We start from the raw sequence: 19,022 nt of genomic DNA on the forward strand, positions 1-19,022 counted from the left end.
TGTGTCGATATAAGAATTTAGGCATATGCCACTATAGTCCCTTTTGCTTAATCGGGAATTGCAATCCTAACTAGACAAGTAATTTCCTATATAAAGCTACATAGGATAGACTTGTATATAGTAGAAGGGGGGGGGGGGGGAGGGGATGTATTAGTCAATAAATAAAGTTGATATCTCCTAGAGAGCTAACCTTGTTGTGCGATATCTATTTATTCAAACAATCACAATTTACCTTTCATAAAAAAATCATTGCATGCTAACATAATGATATTTTACCTGGAGGATACTCCTTTAAATCAATAATATCGAAAGTTTCATCTTGAAATCTGTAATTTTTAATGTAAGGGTTTATCTTTGGGTGGTTGTCTTTCGTTTTATGATAGTGAATGACATATCGGTTCGGCAGCTTGTCCTGTGAATATAAAACAAATAAAACAATAATTGTAAGTAGGTAAGTTTAGTCGCTTTTAATATACAGAGTATACAGAGAAAGTTAATACTTTAAAAAAGTGTGTTCTTTAAATTGATTAATGACAGTTTAATTATTAATGCACATCTTAGAAGTGCTCGTAACCTGTAAAACATCTTTGTGAATATCGACGTCCTGATAGGCGTTATCATTGAAGGGCCATTTCATCATTCCTATGACAGTGGCTTTCAAGTTGCTGACCGTAAGACTGTGGATGTCCAACGCATCTCCGATGTAGTCGAACAGTTCCGAGTCGCTGCCTCGAACTATCAGCCACGATCCTGTAGAGGAAAAATTCACCCCAACATCCATACTAATGAAAATTTATATCAACTTTTATTACAAATAAATAAAAAATTCACATTTTTTTAAAATGCAAACCTAAAGAGAAACAAAACCCCGGTATGCGAGCAATTTTTCAGTATTTCTTAGCGTAAAACTTCTACACAATTTAAAATGAAGTTTTTATTATACGCGCTAAAACAGAAGGTTTTTAAACAATATCTTTACCAACAATGGTACATAGTTACACATTTTTCGAGAAACAATAACTGTTCAACATTGAATCCAGGTAAAGTTAAACTAAAAATGACAAAAAATTTGTGAATTATATAGATAATCTAAAATAATGTTCAATAAAAGTCAATGTGAATTTTTGAAAATATGCGTTGATGACGATATCAAGTTCATTATAAAAGCTTTCACTGGAAATATTTTTGTCCTACCGCTCTGGGCAACAGCTTCGACTAGGTCTTTGCATAAATATCGGAACTCTTGCAGGCCGGGGTGTAGTTTGTCCGAGTGGTCATTGCTGTCATCCAGTGCACCAAACAGCCACAGCAACACCTGAAAGTGGACAGCATCAACGATGATAAGCCACTATATATACATATATCTAATATATAATGTTCAATTCTGTATGTTTGTTTGTAAAATGTTTGTAAACGAGGATTACAAAGGAATATAAGAAAATACGAAAAAATCGATACTTCCATGGATTTAAGTGTTAGATTATTATAGTGCTCATGGTCTAAATTTATGAGTTAAAAAATTACTATTGAAAGTCTTTAAAAACAATTTTCATTTCATATACTTAGAATAATAATTTTTAATTATGAACATTACATAAAATAAAAAAAAAGTGTATCAACGTTTACAAAATTTTTAAAATTGTGTCTGAAATGTATTTGCATTTTGTCCTTTAGTTCTCATAACGTCCCTTGAGTTGGAAAACACAGTTACTTCCCTTTAAAAAACTGCTCGGGGGGGGGGGGGGGGGAAAGAATTTACTTTTTATTACTTTGTTTTGGTGTTAGGAAAAAAATAATTATATAATTAGCAAGGATTGATTAAGTGCAATGTCGTTGGTATTTTTAATACTGCCTTTTATTTATCCCATACACTGAACGTACTGTTTACTACTTATTTTTTAAAATCAATAACAGTTAAGAAGCCAGGTCATACAAATCCTATATGTTTAATTCTTTCCATTTACGGATAAGCTTGGAGTATTATAATTTTGTTCACTAAATTGAAACAGGCGCGTCCGCCGGCGCCCCTCCACGGTTCGATTTGGCACCCTGGGCTATCATGTGAGCGCTATGATGCATAACTTTGTTTTAAACAGTGCGATAGACTATGAATAAGAAAGGTTACGATAGTCTTTAAGTGAATCAAATCCGGGCGTCCTTCGGCACCCCGACATGGTGCTATTTGGCGCCCCGGGCCTTCCCGTGTTCGCTTTGGTACCTACGTTCGCGTAAGTGAGTTCATAAGACTATGAATAAGTTGGGGAGTATAGTCGTTTACTAAATTGAATCAGGCGGTTACGCCGCACATCGTCAGGGTGCGATTTGGCGCCACGGGCTAGACTGTGCACACTTTGAGTTTATGTATGCGTTTGTGTTTTCTTTGTGTTTGAGTTTGGGTTTGCGTTTGTGGTTGTGTTTGCGTTTGGATTTGGGTTTGGGTTTGGGTTTGTTTTCGTTTGCTTTTTTTCTTTGCGTTTGTGTTTTCGTTTGCTTTTTTCTTTGCGTATGTGTTTACTTTGTGTTTGCGTTTGTTTTTGTGTTTTCGTTTGTGTTTGCATTTGTGTTTGTGTTATCAAATACATAAAAAATATATGTCAATGCATATACACCTGCGTATATATACTTACTATTATATATATGTGTATATATATGCATATATATATATATATATATATATATGTATATGCATATATATATATATATATGTATATGCATATATATATATATATATATATATATATATTTATATATATATATATATATATATATATATATATATATATATATATATATATATATATATATATATATATATATATATATATATATGTTTATTTATATATTACCTTGGGGGGGGGGGAGTGACACCATTAAGTGCCTGCACCGGGTGACACTCGACCTCACTACGCCACTGCATATATATATATATATATATATATATATATATATATATATATATATATATATATATATATATATATATATATATATATATATATATATATATATATAGGGACTATCCATCTATGTAAATATAAAATCATGTATGAATGTATACATACATGTGGGCATAAACTTGACATACAAATATAAAAGTAAAATAGTACTTTTGGTGTTTTGGGAAGGTCCCAATCCTCTTCATATTTCCTAACGTTAAAAGTATTAGGATTTTCCGTAATATTCTGCAAACAAAGATTAATTCAACATAACTTTTAAAATCTTTAATCAGTTATCGTGTAATAGATAAAAGGGCCTACACCATGCACACAATTATGGTTTTGAAAGGTCTAAGGATGCGGAGTGTCATAATTAAGTACACACGCCCACACATACACACAGAATGCATACCTATATATATATATATATATATATATATATATATATATATATATATATATATATATATATATATATATATATATAGTCTTTCTCACACGATATCAGTATTAAAAATGCAACATAACACAATACCTCTACTTCTTCTTCTTTACTCTGCTTATCTTCATTCTGGGTTGATTTATTTGAAGTGCCCTGGACAAGATTTAGTGTTAAAGTCTCGTATGTGTTTATTTTCTTAACTTAAACTGTTTATAAATCAGTAATGCAGATTTAGCTATTTTTTTTTTCTACCACATTTCGATTCCCTAATGTCAGATCCATCTATTACAACATAAGCTACTCAACAATTTTAAATGTAATTTCAAGGTATAGGTATACAGTTTGACTATTCTATAATCCGTTTTAGAATGAATGTTTACCAATAAATATAAAACCATATCAATACTCATACACATTTACTATGTATATAGATAGAAAAATATAATCTCGAACACCTGATTTTTGTATAAGAATGTAGCACTTAAAATACCTTATCTTTCTCTCTATTTTGCTCATTCTCGGACTGACTTGGTTTAACTGTAGTTACCTGGAAAACAAAACATCAACATAGACCAGGTACGAAATTCGATTTAGAAAGTGTAATGGACAGTGGCGTAGCCAGGATCGTCTCAAGGGGGGGGGGGGGGGGTTCCAATTTTCACCCGGGGACAAACTTTCGATTTGCACCCCACTCAATCTTTCGATTTGCAACCCCCTCAAACTTTCGATTTGCACCCCCCCCCCCTCAAACTTTCGATTTGCACACCCCCCTCAAACTTTCGATTTGCACCCCCCCCCTCAAACTTTCGATTTGCACCCCCCATACTTTTTATATATATACCGAGGGGTCTATGGGGGGTTATGACCCCCCTAACCCCCCCTGCTTACGCCACTGGTAATGGACGTTGTGATCTGTCACCATCGGTGTTTTACCACCAAACCAGACGCGTCTACAGGATTTCGGGTTAGTTTATACAATTCATTACTTTTAAGATGGTATTTTAATAAAGAAGCAGATCTACTGGTGGTGTTTTATGCGGCAAAAATTATATAAAATATAAAAGTGTTGGCCTGTCGAGATGATTCAGCCGAGTTGAATTGTTTTTTCTAAAAAATGAGTGAACATATACGCTCAGAAAAACTGAATACTAATCTTTGTTTTTAACCTTAGCTTTAGTATTATGATTCCAGCTAGGATATGAAAATGTTGGCGAGCTATAGCGCAGGAACAGAACTTAAACTCACATTTGGTTATCTTTATTAAATTAGAAAGATATTTTACATTTTTGTCGTTTTTTTTAAAATAGAGATTTTACATTTCTGTGTTAAAAGGTTAGGTCGAGTCGGTAAAGCTCATGGTTGCTAAACCGAAACGTCTCGAGTTCGAACCCTCGGGCAGATGAGGCTCGTTAGCTGGGGACAGCCACTCTTCTAGGAGAGACAACTCCAAAATTAAACAACTGCTGCCTTGTAGTTTGTTCTTGGTTGGACAAAGGCTATGGAAGCAAATCCAAAAAGAAAAGCAGGCTGAAATCGGAGTCAATGGCCTCAATGGCGCATAACCAGTTGACACGTACCGCTTAATTGTGTTGGAGGCGTGGTCGAGTCGGCAAAAAACTCATGGTTGATAAATTCGAGCAAAGTCTCGAGTTCAAACCCACTGGCAGATAAATCTCGACCCCCTTCAACACTAATAATTAAGAACGAAGAAGAAAAAAAACAAACCACACACATAAAGTTCCCTTTTTGAACCTGACGGTCCATCTGGACCAGTGAAGTAGAGTTACATGTTTGATTGTTTCTGTGATATCGGCATACACGGGTACGTCAAAATCCTTCCAATTTAAATTAGTCAGTAAAAAAAGGGGCACAAGGCAATTAGGGTATTTATTTTGCTTTTATCATCGATGTAGACCGTGGTTAAATAAGGACTTAAAGCCATGCTTAATTCTATTCTAAACTTCCAGTGTGTATCATTCAGTTATTCAGATCAAAATAAGCTTTTATATTTTTTCCAACGCCAAATGCATAGTGTCGCATCCATCTAAGCCAATGTTGAGCACACATCATGTTTCAAATCTATTTGCAATGTCTGACTACTCTACTCAGAAAAACTTTTAGAATAAATATGTAGCCATATGTTTATCTATACCCATACACATGGGTACATGTACATATTTTTATACAATTGGATAAAATTTAAAAAAAAAATATCATTTGATTTGATCATGTGTTTCTTCCAGACTCCCCTCCCCCCCCCCGAAGAGAAATTCTGATTGATCTTTTTTAAACAATGTAACGTAAAAAAACCTCCGTTTTCTTTTTGTTCTGACTCTCTTGTGTCTTGGCTATTTCATCTGTAGTGCTCTGGAAACAAAACCATATATATATATATATATATATATATATATATATATATATATATATATATATATATATATATATATATATATATATATATATATGTATATATATATGTATATATATATATATATATATATATATATATATATATATATATATATATATATATATATATATATATATATATATATACATATATATATATCAGATTTGTACAAGTTTATAAAATAGGTTTAAGATGTTATTCTTATAATACTGGGAACTCAATTGGTCAGCCCACTCACTATCGATTTTTTCGTCTTCATTGAATTTTTTAAAAAAATATAATGACCACAATCAGAAAATTAATACAATCCGCGTTTGTGTAGCTATCAAGGTCTTATTAATATTCTTAACTAGTAGGCATTTACCTCGTCTCTTCCTTTCTGTTTTGAGATAATTCGGTGAAACTGAAATTTTTTTCAAAAAGGGACAGAATTTTAAGCTACAAATTATTTTTTCTAATAGAAAAATAAAAATGTATGAGTTTTAAAAAATAAATTATTATAATTCCTTGTAGAAGATCTAATATACGACTTTTATTCCTTAATAACCAATGTTACAATATGTTCTTAAATACCATAGAAAACACCAAGCTGTAAGCGCAACTAGCAGTCCCCTCTCTTCCTCTCTAGGCATATCACTACCACCCCACCCCCACATGGTCTGATGAGCTGTGGTTCACGCTAAATGTTAACAATCGTAGAGCCGGGTTTAGTGACGGCTATTAGGGGCAGATAATTTAGTTTGAAATGATTTTAAAGTTAGGGGAGGCTGCTTTTACGGCGGAAGGTGGGGTTGGGGAAATGAGGGGTGGGGGAGGGGTAGGGGTTGGGGAAAGGAGGGGGGTTATCGTCCTTAACGAGCTACTGATAGTTTTAAAGCAAATATTTTCAGTGGCAGCATTGGTACTGTCGAATTCACAAATTATGAATTACTGAAAAGTAGAACATAAAACAACTAAATAGCGGCGTATGATACGCTGCGGGTCGGCTCGTTCTTAATTAATACACGCATATGATGTCCCACAAATGTCACAGTGCCTGCTGTCCTATTTCTTTGGACCGTATAGTTAACTTCTTGTTTGCTAAGTTGACTTGGGTAGTATTCAGATCTAATTCTAGGTAGGCGAGGCGATTTGATGTAATGTAGAATAATAGTCTGAGTCTGGGATCCCGTCCCTCTCCCTCTCTCTCTCTCTACACACACACACACAAACACACACACATACACACACACACACACACATATATATATATATATATATATATATATATATATATATATATATATATATATATATATATATATATAGTCTCTCTTTATAATGAATATTTTTATCTTTTGTACCTTCGTCTACTTGGGGCGTAGAAGTGTTACTAATTTAGTGCACAGGAGACATGGCAATAATCGTCCAAAAATCGAAAAAAAGGAGTTGTCATTAGTACTTTATTTGGACTACTTGACTCGCTTAGCACATACACTCACAAAAAAAATCGCTCTAAAATGTGTCTCATCTTTTGTTAAAACTTAAGTATATAACATGGGTAAATATTTCTAAAGAATATAACCACCTGGCTACTGTCCGTCGACTTGCTTGCACTCCAGCTTAGCTCACCCCATCTGATGTCTTCGATGTTCATGGCTATTCTCTTGCGTTCAACACACTGATACGCCTCTCTGACTGTCTCTACGTTCACTTTGTTCGTGAAGAATATTGGCGGATTCTGAGAGAGTAAAACAGAACAGTACAAGATCGTATAACTAGGGTGTGGTTTGTTAAGATCTCCGTTATCAAAAGTGTTTCAGTTTTTCACAAAGCAAAGTAAGAAAATATATCTTAAATATATCTTTAAAAAATTACAATTTGCAATGATGCAGCACCTATGCTGGTCGTGTTTTTTTTTGGGAGATGGGAATTACCCCCCCCCCCCCCCCCGACATAACTCTCAGATGCTATTATACTCTGTATATTACCCAGCACGCGGGTAATTACTTAATTATAATAGAGGGGGGGGGGGGAGGGGGTAATATTCTAGGCCCATGTTCTTTGCTTTCTAAAAACTTCAATTTCATATCACTGGTTTAAGTTGTTTACAATACTTCTAATTTTACCATCGCACACAAGAAAAACAACAACAACAACAACAAGCAAACATTGAAGCTCTAACGTAAAAGTTTAGTCACATGTAAAAAAAAAGACTTTAAAAAATTTAAAGCGTAGCATGAATAGAAAATAATTATCATTAAAAAAGTTTTTAAAAACCCACGTTTTCTGATTGAACTAAAAAGTAGAAAATAAATGCTATACATCACAATAATGCAAGCGATCACTCTACTATAAGCGAAAGTTATATTACTATTGATTAGATAATACTATTGACTTTTATTAGGGAGCTTTTAGAGAGTCAACAGTATTAAAGACTGTAAGAAAATCACGGCGCCCCACGTTTTTTAACTGGGAAGTGCCCGAAATTTCGATCGCAAGATTTGATTGGAAAAACAGACGCGATAGCAAGTTAAAGAAAACGTGGGAAATAGGTGTCAACACGTAGTCCTAAAGGCCCGAAGAAAATAGCTTTTCGCTACAAGGCTACAGTCAAAAGCCATCAGCATTACGGTTCCCCCAAAAATTGTCCACGACAAAATGGTTTCCACAAAAGTGGCTTTCCCTTGATCTGACCCCCGACAAATAATTTTCGACAAAAGTAATCTCAAAATAGGGAAACGATAATCTATTCCCGATAAAAAATAATTAAAAAATATAACTGCCCAGAATATGGCTCCAAACAAAATGTCCCCCGTCGTCAAAGTTAGTGCATAGCTCAGTGGGAGTAGTTTAATGTACGATGCGCGGCAGGACTATATTGCAAGAAAAAACCCTCAATGAACTGTGTGAGCTTATTATACATTAGGAGCTAAGTGAAAAGCAGTTGCTGAATGAAGTAAACGTGAAAGTAAGGGCACTTTCAGAGTTCAACGAGACAGGTGAAGCAGAGTTCATCTGTTTCTATGACCTCACCGTGTTAAAGGAATAGTGGAGTCAACACAATCTGAAGTACTGAGTTCAGTTCACGGGAAAGTTTTCGTAGTCATATACTTAGTCATAGACATGAACATAGATATGGACATAAACATGAACATGGACATGTACATATATATAGTGTTACGAACCCAAGCGATCTTTACCTGGGTTTGGTCCCATCGAGGAGGGCCAGGTAATTAAAATGAAATGCTTAGGCATGTTAATGCACTGGCCAGCATAGGCCGTGAGAGTCTGGGGGTCTTGACGGCCACACCACGGATTAGATTACGCTGTGGGCGGTGCATACCTGGTGTCTTGGGGACTCGGCTGGTAACGACCAACAGGCCGTGATTTATGGCTGGGAAAGCTGTCCTGGACGGACGGAACCAAATGGGACGGTCATGTCCTGACCTGACCTGACCTGGGGGTCAGGCTCGATTAACAAGGTTCCCACACTAGTCAGGGACGACTCGAGAATATTAGGAGGGTAGACAGGAGACCAGGGACACTCTAGACAGACACTCGGGACACACACACGGAGACGGACGGACGTCTCGGATAGCTAGGTTTAGAGGAGACAGACGATGGGTCGTCTCTGTGAGCTAGTGGAAAGCCACGACATGTATTAGACTTAGGCTAGGCTTGACAGTTAGGGACAAGTAGATTAGTCAAATTAAGGACTGTAGTTGTAGTACTTAGTTGTGTATATTTCTGATTGTGGTACTTCGGTGGCGGGTTAACTTTAAGTGTTGTGATTTGTGGCGAATAAATAGAGATTACTGAAGTTGGCATTTATTTATTTTTATTTTTCTTCTTCTTGTTTACGACCCCCTGACTAGTTCGAAAGGATTAGAGAAGGGGGTACGTAACAATAGACATGGGCATGGGCATGGGCATGGACATGGGCATGGGCATGGACATAGATAATCTTTAGTGAAATATGAAGCGACTTACCAGGGTAGCCTGAAACTTTTGTGTTAATTTTTTCCCCATTTTAAAACTTATATTGTCACTTTTCTCTTCCTTGTAAAATGAGCGTCTTTATTTTTTTAGCTTTGATAATTCACATCTATGTAAGTAGTGTAGAATCTGTAGAAAAAAAATCGAATTGATTATTGCTATCTCTATATATATATCTTAATATGAGTGATCAGAAAAGTGTAACGTCATAATTTCCATTTTAAAAGTAGATTTTTAATCTGAATTGTAGCCGGCATTTTGTAGTTTTAAAAGACTTGTGAAATTGTAATTAAAATTCATGACCGAGGTCAGGTAATAATTAAAAACAAAAAACAAATTTAATATTGATATATGGGAGAGAAGAATGGGTGTGGGGGGGGGAGGTAGTTGGTTAAAGTGTGACGTAGTTTAAGCTGGAGGGGGGGGTGGGGTGTCTTATGTTCTTATATGATATGTATTAATGGGGAGAGGGAGATAGAAATCGTTTCAAGAAGCGTGACGTGGATTATGGACGACCCCCATCGCCTTTAAAGTAAAACACATTTCTAAACGAACAAGATTCCATTTATAAGCGATAAGGAACCACCAAACAAAGATCTTGACAATTTTCCCTTAATTTAGGGAAAATGCGCCAAGTATTCATTGAAGGAAAATGCAGGCAATAATTCCCATATTGAAGCAAGTATTGATGTGTATTGAACCTGCGGTAAGGCTCGGCCGATCTAAGACAAAAGATACAGACAAGTTTTAGCGTGCCTGAGATCGATCTCTAGGAGCATGTACAGACTCAAAGTTATGAGGCGCAGAGGTTCTTGCCACGCTACAATGGCTTTCGTTTTCTCAGATAGAAAACAATGAATTCTCTTTAGGGATTCTCAATCATTTTTGCTCAAGGGGCCTCAAACGTTTAATGTCAGATTAAAATAAATATTATAAATATTTTGTTATTAGATATCAAATGGAATATCTTTCATTTTTAGTTTCTCGTATATACGAAGTATAGAGAAATTCTTGTAATCGTGCAAAAAAAAATCGAGATTTTTACAAATCTCGACGTTTTCCACCTCACTGATACGGAAAAACATAATTTTGCAATCTTGTCCGTATGTCTGTGTGTCTGTGTGTGTGTCTGTGTGTGTGTGTAAACACGATAACTTAAGTACCGTTACAGCTAGGTTGATGAAATTTTATATAAAAGTATTTTATCAAAATCGTAGATCTGTTTCAACTTTTGAGCGATTTCCGATAACCGGAAGTGGTACTTTTTCTACTTTGAATTTTTCAAAAGCCTATAACTTGATTACTATTTCAGACAGATAAATGAAATTTCACATGTAAGTAAAAGATCTAATTCTCTACCTTCTGACAAATTTTGAGTAATTTCCGTTAACCGGAAGTACTAATTTACGCTATTTCTGATTTCTCAAAAAACGCATGTAAATTTATAAAATACTAATAATATTGCGCACTATTATGCACATTTTATTTTGGCGTTCGCTTGGTGCGCAATTATTTTTTCTACTATTTTTAAAACTTTAATTCAACAAAAATCATGTCTATATTCCGAGTTGCCATCCCACGTAATGTTATATTAGAATATTCGAGAAAGTTTAGGGGAGATCACTCCCGGTTCATTTTAAAATAAAAAAATGGAAATTGTATTTAGTCAACACTGAATATTTCAAAAGTAGGCGTATAGATCTTTTGTATAAAATGACTTTATAGACATAGAACGTTGATAAAATGAGCACCAGACCCAGTTACTGATACGTTCAGAGCTGGATGGATTCAAACCTTTGTGCCTAGGCTTTGTACTTTGTGTAATCTTCCTCAACCACATCGTAATAAGGCTACTACTATGATCATTATGTTTATGGCGTTTTTTTGTACCTGCTTTTCAATTCAATACCTATGATACCTGTGATTGTTCATATAGGTACCAGGGCGCCTTTACGTCCAACCAAAAAAGCGAACATAGATAATATTACTAGGCACGTCGAAAAATGAATAAAAAATGTTTATAAGTAAATTTATGCACACACACACACACACACACACACACACACACAATATATATATATATATGTATGTATATATATATATATATATATATATATATATATATATATATATATATATATATATATATATATATATATATATATATATATGTATATATATATATATATATATATATATATATATATATATATATATATATATATATATATATATATATATATATATATATATATATATATATATATATATATATATATATATATATATATATATATATATATATATATATATATATATATATATATATATATATATATATATATATATATATATATATATATATATATATATATATATTATAACATTCGTGACTTGGTGGTAGTTGAAGACTTACCATTCTTATTTAGTCAGAATAATTTTGCACTAATCATTCTTGCAGTCCTTTCACAAAGTACGACGTCATCCAACATTACACCATGCTCATGCGGCTGTTGATTGTTAAACTATTAACTATACACCATCTTTATCCCCTCATCCTATACGTTCACACTGCAACAATTATTGAACATTACGGCGAATAAGAGAACAGCAGCTTCAATATTATTGATCTTTAAGCTGTAGTTTATAACAGTTCAGCTGGGTAAAAAAGACTTACTAAAACAGAAGCGTGGATGAGAGATGCAGTGCTAACCCAGTTTACTGACATTTAATATTTTGGTGCATTGACTCACCAGACGCAGAATACCTGTCGTGTTTTATCTCGGAAATAACTCAATTTATTACTTTGTTAGAGGAGGTGGGGTTGTGTGGTTGAATGGTAGAGCGTTTGGTTGCTAGCCCGCAAGTTTCGAGTTCGGATCTCTGGACTTTTAATTGTAGGAAGTCCTAAAGTCCACTCAGCTTTGATGATTACCTGGCTTACGTTGATGAAAGTAAAGGCGGCTGGGTCACGTGCTGACCACATTATCACTTCATACACCGAGGTTTAGAAATGTATGAACTCTACTTCCGTTGCCCGAAGGATTGCTAAGTCTAAGTTCCTTATATTAAAATAAATAAAAAAATAAAATCTTTAATTAACAAAATGCATAGTAAAAATAATTTTAAAATTTTAATTTTATTCCTAAACTATTGATTAAATGCTCCACTATCACCTCCGAAAATTAATGTGTCCGGATTTTGTATCGTTGGCAACCATTCAGTTAAAATAAAGTCTTTTGCTGTACCAGAAAATATAAATAAAACCCAGTAAACAACCGACAATGTCACTGAATCCACCCAGCTCTGATGGGTACCTAACTCACGTTATTCCATTGCATACCGAGGTTATTGATATAGGTGAACTCTACTTCATCTGTCCCACGTGTCTTGGAAAAAGATCGATTTTTTATATATATACCGAGGGGTCTATGGGGGGGGGGGGGTTATGACCCCCCCTAACCCCCCTGCCTACGCCACTGTTACAGACACACAGACACACACAGACACACACACACTCACACACACACACTCACATACACACAGACATACGGACATGATTGCAAAACTATGTTTTTCCGACTCAGGGAGGTGTAAAACGTCCAGATTTTAAAATACAACACCCACATTAACATCTTCGTTACATACGCCCCTGCATGAGATGGAATCGACAGCACGTTTCTGAGAAAGATTGTGTCAAGGTCACACACGGAGCTGCGTCTATATTGTTTACCAGCGCTTGGTAACGGGAATGGATTTAGCATTCAAAACTTGCATCATTGACGGGTCTTTATTTATAAGCATCAAACGGTTATTTCTGTCCTTGAAGTCGGACATTGAAGTCAGTTCAATCCATTATCGATTCGTCGGTTCGCAATAAGTTGAAATCAATGTATTGATTGGTTTTCGTGGAATTGGAAATTTACGAGAAAACTCTAAGTGTCGTATGAGATGCAAAACATGTTAGGTGAGTTTCTAGGTGATTATAGATTTAAACTTTAAAGCAGTTTTGATGACAATGCTTTAAAATTAACAATATAGAAACAAGTGTATAGATTTAAGTGTATTATTTTTAATAGTTTGAATGTCGATATAGGATCCCTCTAGATCTAGACAGGGCAAGGTGGATGTACATTGTACTCTGTCCATCGCAAAAAGCAGGTGTATTCTACACTGTCTGCCAGTTAGACCTCAAATCTTGCTTTTAAATTCCCACTGTATTTACTCATACAGTTAGTGCCCCCATATCATCCAAGGAACCATATCAGTTTAAATAAAGTTATAGTGATCTCCCCTGAATTTTCTTTTATATTCTTTTGTAACTGTAGTGATATGGCAATTCCAGGGCTACAGAGATGGGTTTTGAAATTAATTTTTTGTTTAATTTTTTTTTAAACAGAGTAGAATCGCGCAGAAAATATAATTACACACCAAATGAAGAGTATGTTTATAATAGAGGGGAGAATGAGTACTTTCTAAATGAAAAATGTATTACATTTTTTAAGAAAAAGAAAAACGGAAACAGCGTAAAGTACTATTTCCGTTCACCGGAAATCAAGCGAAATCCAACTGAAAACTAACAGAGAATAAGATCATACATATGTATGAAATTTCATCTAGTCAACTGAAACAGTTGTCAAGCTGTTTCGTATTTTAGTATGTATGAAACCAGAAATAAAGTACTACTTCCGGATATCGGAAGTCAAACAAAAATTGATTCAGGTATATGATCTTCTCTTATATACGAAATTTCGTCTACCTAACTGAAACAATTATCAAGTTATCTTGTTCCCACGCATGCACGCACGCATACACGCACAATACTTACTCTCTAGTCTGTATACGAAACAGTAAAAATTATAAGGGTGCCGAGTTTTTATGCTCTCAAGGGATGATGGGCGGGGTGGGGGTAGGAGCGATAAACAATTTACAGACCATTTATAGACGATTGCTTATAGTGAACATACGTTCAAACGAGTTGAACTAATTATTAAAATGTGATTAATTTTTTTAGGGGAAGTTACTCACAGTTAATCGTGAGCAGCTGTTTGGCGCGCGGCCATCAGACCACGTTGCCTGATTGGGTGATTTATTGATCGATGCCAGTGGAATATGCAGACGAAAGCATTTTCTTCGCTGTTATGGATTTTGATTGATTTCTTGTATGAAAAGTCAATGATTAACACTCGTCGCATCCTTTCGCATTTATCAGACTATACACGCTTTTATACATCAGCCTTATACATATCAAACTATCGATGCTTTTATACATAGATAGTTTACAATTATAAGCTAATAATAGGCATTGGCATTGGCAGAGGGGTGTCTAAAACTGTGACAGCAGATGAATATATGTGACCGCAGCATATAATCGGATAGTTAGTTCAGTCACCCTGCCCAGCCACTTTTTTGTAACCTGAGTCAGGTACCTATTTGAGATGGGAAGACTCGCACACGGGATTCGAACTCCAGACTTCCGGGATAGCAGTCGTGCACGGTACTGCCCGACCACGCCATCACGTGCCATCGCCAATAACTGTGACTTAGCGTAAGGCAGCTTTATGTAAGGTTTAGGAGGGGGGGGGGGGTAAAAGTAAAAAAGTAAAGTTCCCCCTTCGAACCTGACCGTCTATGAGAAAAGGGAAGTAGAGTTCACCTGTTTCTGTGACCTCGGCACTATGCCCAGCCGCCTTTACTTTCCCTAACGTGAGGGGGGGGGGGTAGGGTGATTCAAATCACCCCCTCCACACCACTGGTACAAAGCATCAGTCACCCAAACTATCATTTATTGGATATTGCTATATTTGTAGACAATTGAAATTGTTATGTTGTGGTCTTTAACCTGACGTAGAGTAGCTACATACATTTACTATTTGTCTATTACATGTTAAGATTAACCTATTTGTTGCAGGAAACATCATCTATACATATAATTCTCTACGTCACCCAACCATGCGGGACACCGCACACGCACGGCGACTCTCTAACCCTCCTCCCGCCCCCTCCCCCGCTCTCAAGGCATGCGCAACAGTGTGTGTACCCACCCACCCCATTTGGACAATTGTGTCATTCAGGAAGTCTACGCCGCTGCTCGGCTCGTATTAAATATTTCAGTTAACAATCCAGTTAAAACGTAAGTTATCTATCAAGGAAGTTAAATCATGTTATCTACCATTGAAGCTATTACGGAAGAGTTATCTACCATTGAAGCTATTACGGAAGAGTTATCTAACATTGAAGTTGAAACGGAAGAGTTATCTAACATTAGAGTCGAGATATAGGAGTTATCTAGCTTTGTAGTGGCAAATGCTATTTACAGTTTCTGTACAATGGCATGTCACTTCTACGATAAACGCAAGAGGGTACTTCTACAATAGAATCAAGGAACATGTTTGGTTCCATGTATAGAGTTGCAGGAATCTGCTGCTTTATTTTTAATACATATTTCCCCCCAGTCCCCTGGTTTATGATAAGATATGTCATGTTTAAAGTGGGAGTCGAAATGATAAAGGCATTGTGCAGAGTATTAAGGGAGATAAGCTACTAGATCATTACTACATTGTGTAGAGTACCAAGGGTATAAGCGAGATTATAGCTGTCATGGTTAGAGTACTAAAGGAGATAAGCGAGATTATAGCAGTAATTTGTAGACACACGTAGTTACATATAGGGCATAATTAATATTTTATTTGAGCAATGTATGTTCTCGCAATCCAATGAACATTGATATTATCTAATATATAAAGCTCAGTTCTGTATGTAATGCATTTGTATATCGTTGGAATTGTACGAATTTAAAAGTTAGAAAATTAGCGTGCGCATTTGTCTAAATTTATGAGCTAAAAAATTACCATTGAAAGTGTTGGGAAATAATTTTCATTTTTCAAATTATAGTAATAATTGTCGGCATGTTCATTAAACACAAGTTTTAAAAAAAATATCATCTTTTACAAAAATTCTAATTATGTCTTTATTTAGTCCTATAGCACTTACTTCCCTTTGATAAATTAGGAAATACACAATTACTTCCCTTTATAAACCCATTGCATTCCGTGAAAATAATTTACTTTTTAATTACTTTGTTTTGGTGTTGGGAAAAAAAATAATTACATAATTAGCGGGGATTGATCAAGTGCAAATGTTGTAGGTATTTTACGGATAAGCTTGGAGTATTAAAATTGTTTATTAAATTGAAACAGGCGCGTTCGTTTAAGTGAGTGCAAAAGACTGTGAATAAGTTGGGGTACTATAGTCGTTCATTAAGCTAAAACAGGTGATTCCGCCCCGGGCGTTTATGTTCGCGTTAGTGTTTTCTTTGTGTTTAGGTGGGTTTGCGTTAGTGGTTGCGTTTTGATTTGGTTCGTTTTTGTTCTTTCTTTTTTGTTTTTGTTTGTGTTTTTTTCTTTGGGTTTGTATTTGTGTTTTTGGTTGGTTTTGCGTTTGGATTTGGTTTGTTTTCGTTTGCTTTTTCGTTGTTTTTTTTTTTGTTGGTATTGGTGTTTGTGGTTGGGTTTGTTGTTAGGTTTTTGTTTTCGTTTGCTTTTTTGTTTGTTTTTCTTTGTGTTTGTATTGGTGTTTGTGGTTGGGTTTGTTGTTAGGTTTTTGTTTTCGTTTGTATTTGTAATTGTGTTAGCGTTATGTTTGCGTTTTGTTGTTTTGGTTGGTTGTGGTTTGGGTGGGTAATGCCGGGTTTATGATGATTACTAAACACACAGGTAATGGTCTTTAACAGAAAGGTTTTTCACAGAAGCCAGAGCAGGGCCTGGCCGGGACGGCTAGTCTAATATATAAGGCTCAATTCTGTATGTGACAGTGGACAGCGAATGGACGGACCCGTGGTATAAACGAATTTGCTTAAAAAAACCTTGATCGCCATAGTGTAATATACCTAAAGTGTTTATTATCTAAATTAATGACCTCTATGTAAACTTTTATCTTTCCGTTTGAGGATATGATAAAGAATAATAGTCGTGCACTAAATTGGTTCCTATCTTCGCTTTAATGACTTCAATCGACTATTGACAAGATGGGGTATTATAGACGTTTACTAAGTTGAATCAGGCGGTTCCAAAGGCGAACAGAAAGGGTGCGTCCCGTGCTATACTGTTAGCACTATGAGTTTATGTTTGCATTTAAGCTTGTCTTTATGCTTTGCGTTATTGTTTGCCTTTAGGTTTGTGTTTGCGTTATGTTTGTGTTTCGTTTGCGTTTAGGCTTATGTTTGCGTTGGTGTTTTTGTCTGATTTTGTGTTTGCGTTATTATTTGCGTTTTTGTTTGTGTTTAAGTTTGCGTTTGTGTTTGCATTTGCATTTGTATTTTGTTTGCGTTTTTTTGGTTGGTTGTGGTTAGGGGTAATTTGAAAGCAGAATATTTCCTAACCCGGGCAATGCCGTGTATATGCTGTTATTAATTAAAAATAATAATTAGTTAAGTGTATAAAATAAACAAAAGGCAGTATTTAAAATATCCGTGTTTTACCTACAACAGTGCACTTTATCAATCCAAAAACATAGCTTCGCCTACTCTGGTTCTAATTTGTGGAACAATCTTCCTAATAAAATAAAGCTATCTAGATCTGAAAATATATTCAAATCTAAACTAAAACTAAAATTATTTAATGAACTAACTGACTCATTGTAACATTTCTCATTCATCTATTATATTCTCTTTTTATCTCATTGTGTATGATAGCTATGTACCATTGTTTCTTTATTCCACATTTTTAGTGCTATGTGTTACTGCTATGTGTTATTGAATTGTTTTATTTGTTTAAACGGCCAATGTGAAAAAAGGCCTTTGTGCCTACAATTGTAACCGTTGTTTGAATAAATTTGAATTTGAATTTGAATTTGAATCCATACTAATTTATATAATTATTATTTTCTCCAACACCAAAACAAACTAACACAAACTATGTTTCCCCCATATAATTTTTTTTAAAGGGAAGTAAATGTTTTATGTAAGCATTTTATCCTATATATATATATATATATATATATATATATATATATATATATATATATATATATATATATATATATATATATATATATATAGGCATATATGTAAATAAGACATCACCATATATTCGTATAGATAACGTTATTTTTATCCCCCTGAATAGGTTTAGGATTAATCTTCCATTTAAAAAGAGGTAGTATGTTAAAAACAAATATACACATTTGTAATCATCGCTAATTAGCATACATACCTATAAATTTAAACACTTGTATATTTTACCTTATTGGTCTAATT

General features: G+C 34.7%; 1 protein-coding gene across 1 annotated transcript in view; it reads right to left on the bottom strand.

Annotated features, from left to right (window-relative positions):
* Positions 1 to 19,022, bottom strand: part of LOC131928220 (transient receptor potential cation channel subfamily M member 1) — a 36,024-nt gene extending 17,002 nt beyond the window's left edge. The window contains exons 1-11 of the mRNA XM_059284170.1: positions 18,979 to 19,022; positions 9,761 to 9,895; positions 7,356 to 7,508; positions 6,153 to 6,191; positions 5,689 to 5,745; positions 3,869 to 3,925; positions 3,472 to 3,531; positions 3,108 to 3,182; positions 1,195 to 1,315; positions 575 to 750; positions 277 to 412 (exon numbers count right to left, since the gene is read on the bottom strand). Of these exons, the coding sequence (XP_059140153.1) occupies positions 277 to 412; positions 575 to 750; positions 1,195 to 1,315; positions 3,108 to 3,182; positions 3,472 to 3,531; positions 3,869 to 3,925; positions 5,689 to 5,745; positions 6,153 to 6,191; positions 7,356 to 7,508; positions 9,761 to 9,799 (913 nt within the window). The 5' untranslated portion in view covers positions 9,800 to 9,895; positions 18,979 to 19,022. The remainder of the gene's footprint in view (positions 1 to 276; positions 413 to 574; positions 751 to 1,194; positions 1,316 to 3,107; positions 3,183 to 3,471; positions 3,532 to 3,868; positions 3,926 to 5,688; positions 5,746 to 6,152; positions 6,192 to 7,355; positions 7,509 to 9,760; positions 9,896 to 18,978) is intronic.

The sequence above is a fragment of the Physella acuta genome, unplaced genomic scaffold (assembly GCF_028476545.2).
Source record: "Physella acuta isolate Inbredline_101_S28 unplaced genomic scaffold, ASM2847654v3 ptg001478l, whole genome shotgun sequence".
NCBI lineage: Eukaryota > Metazoa > Mollusca > Gastropoda > Physidae > Physella > Physella acuta.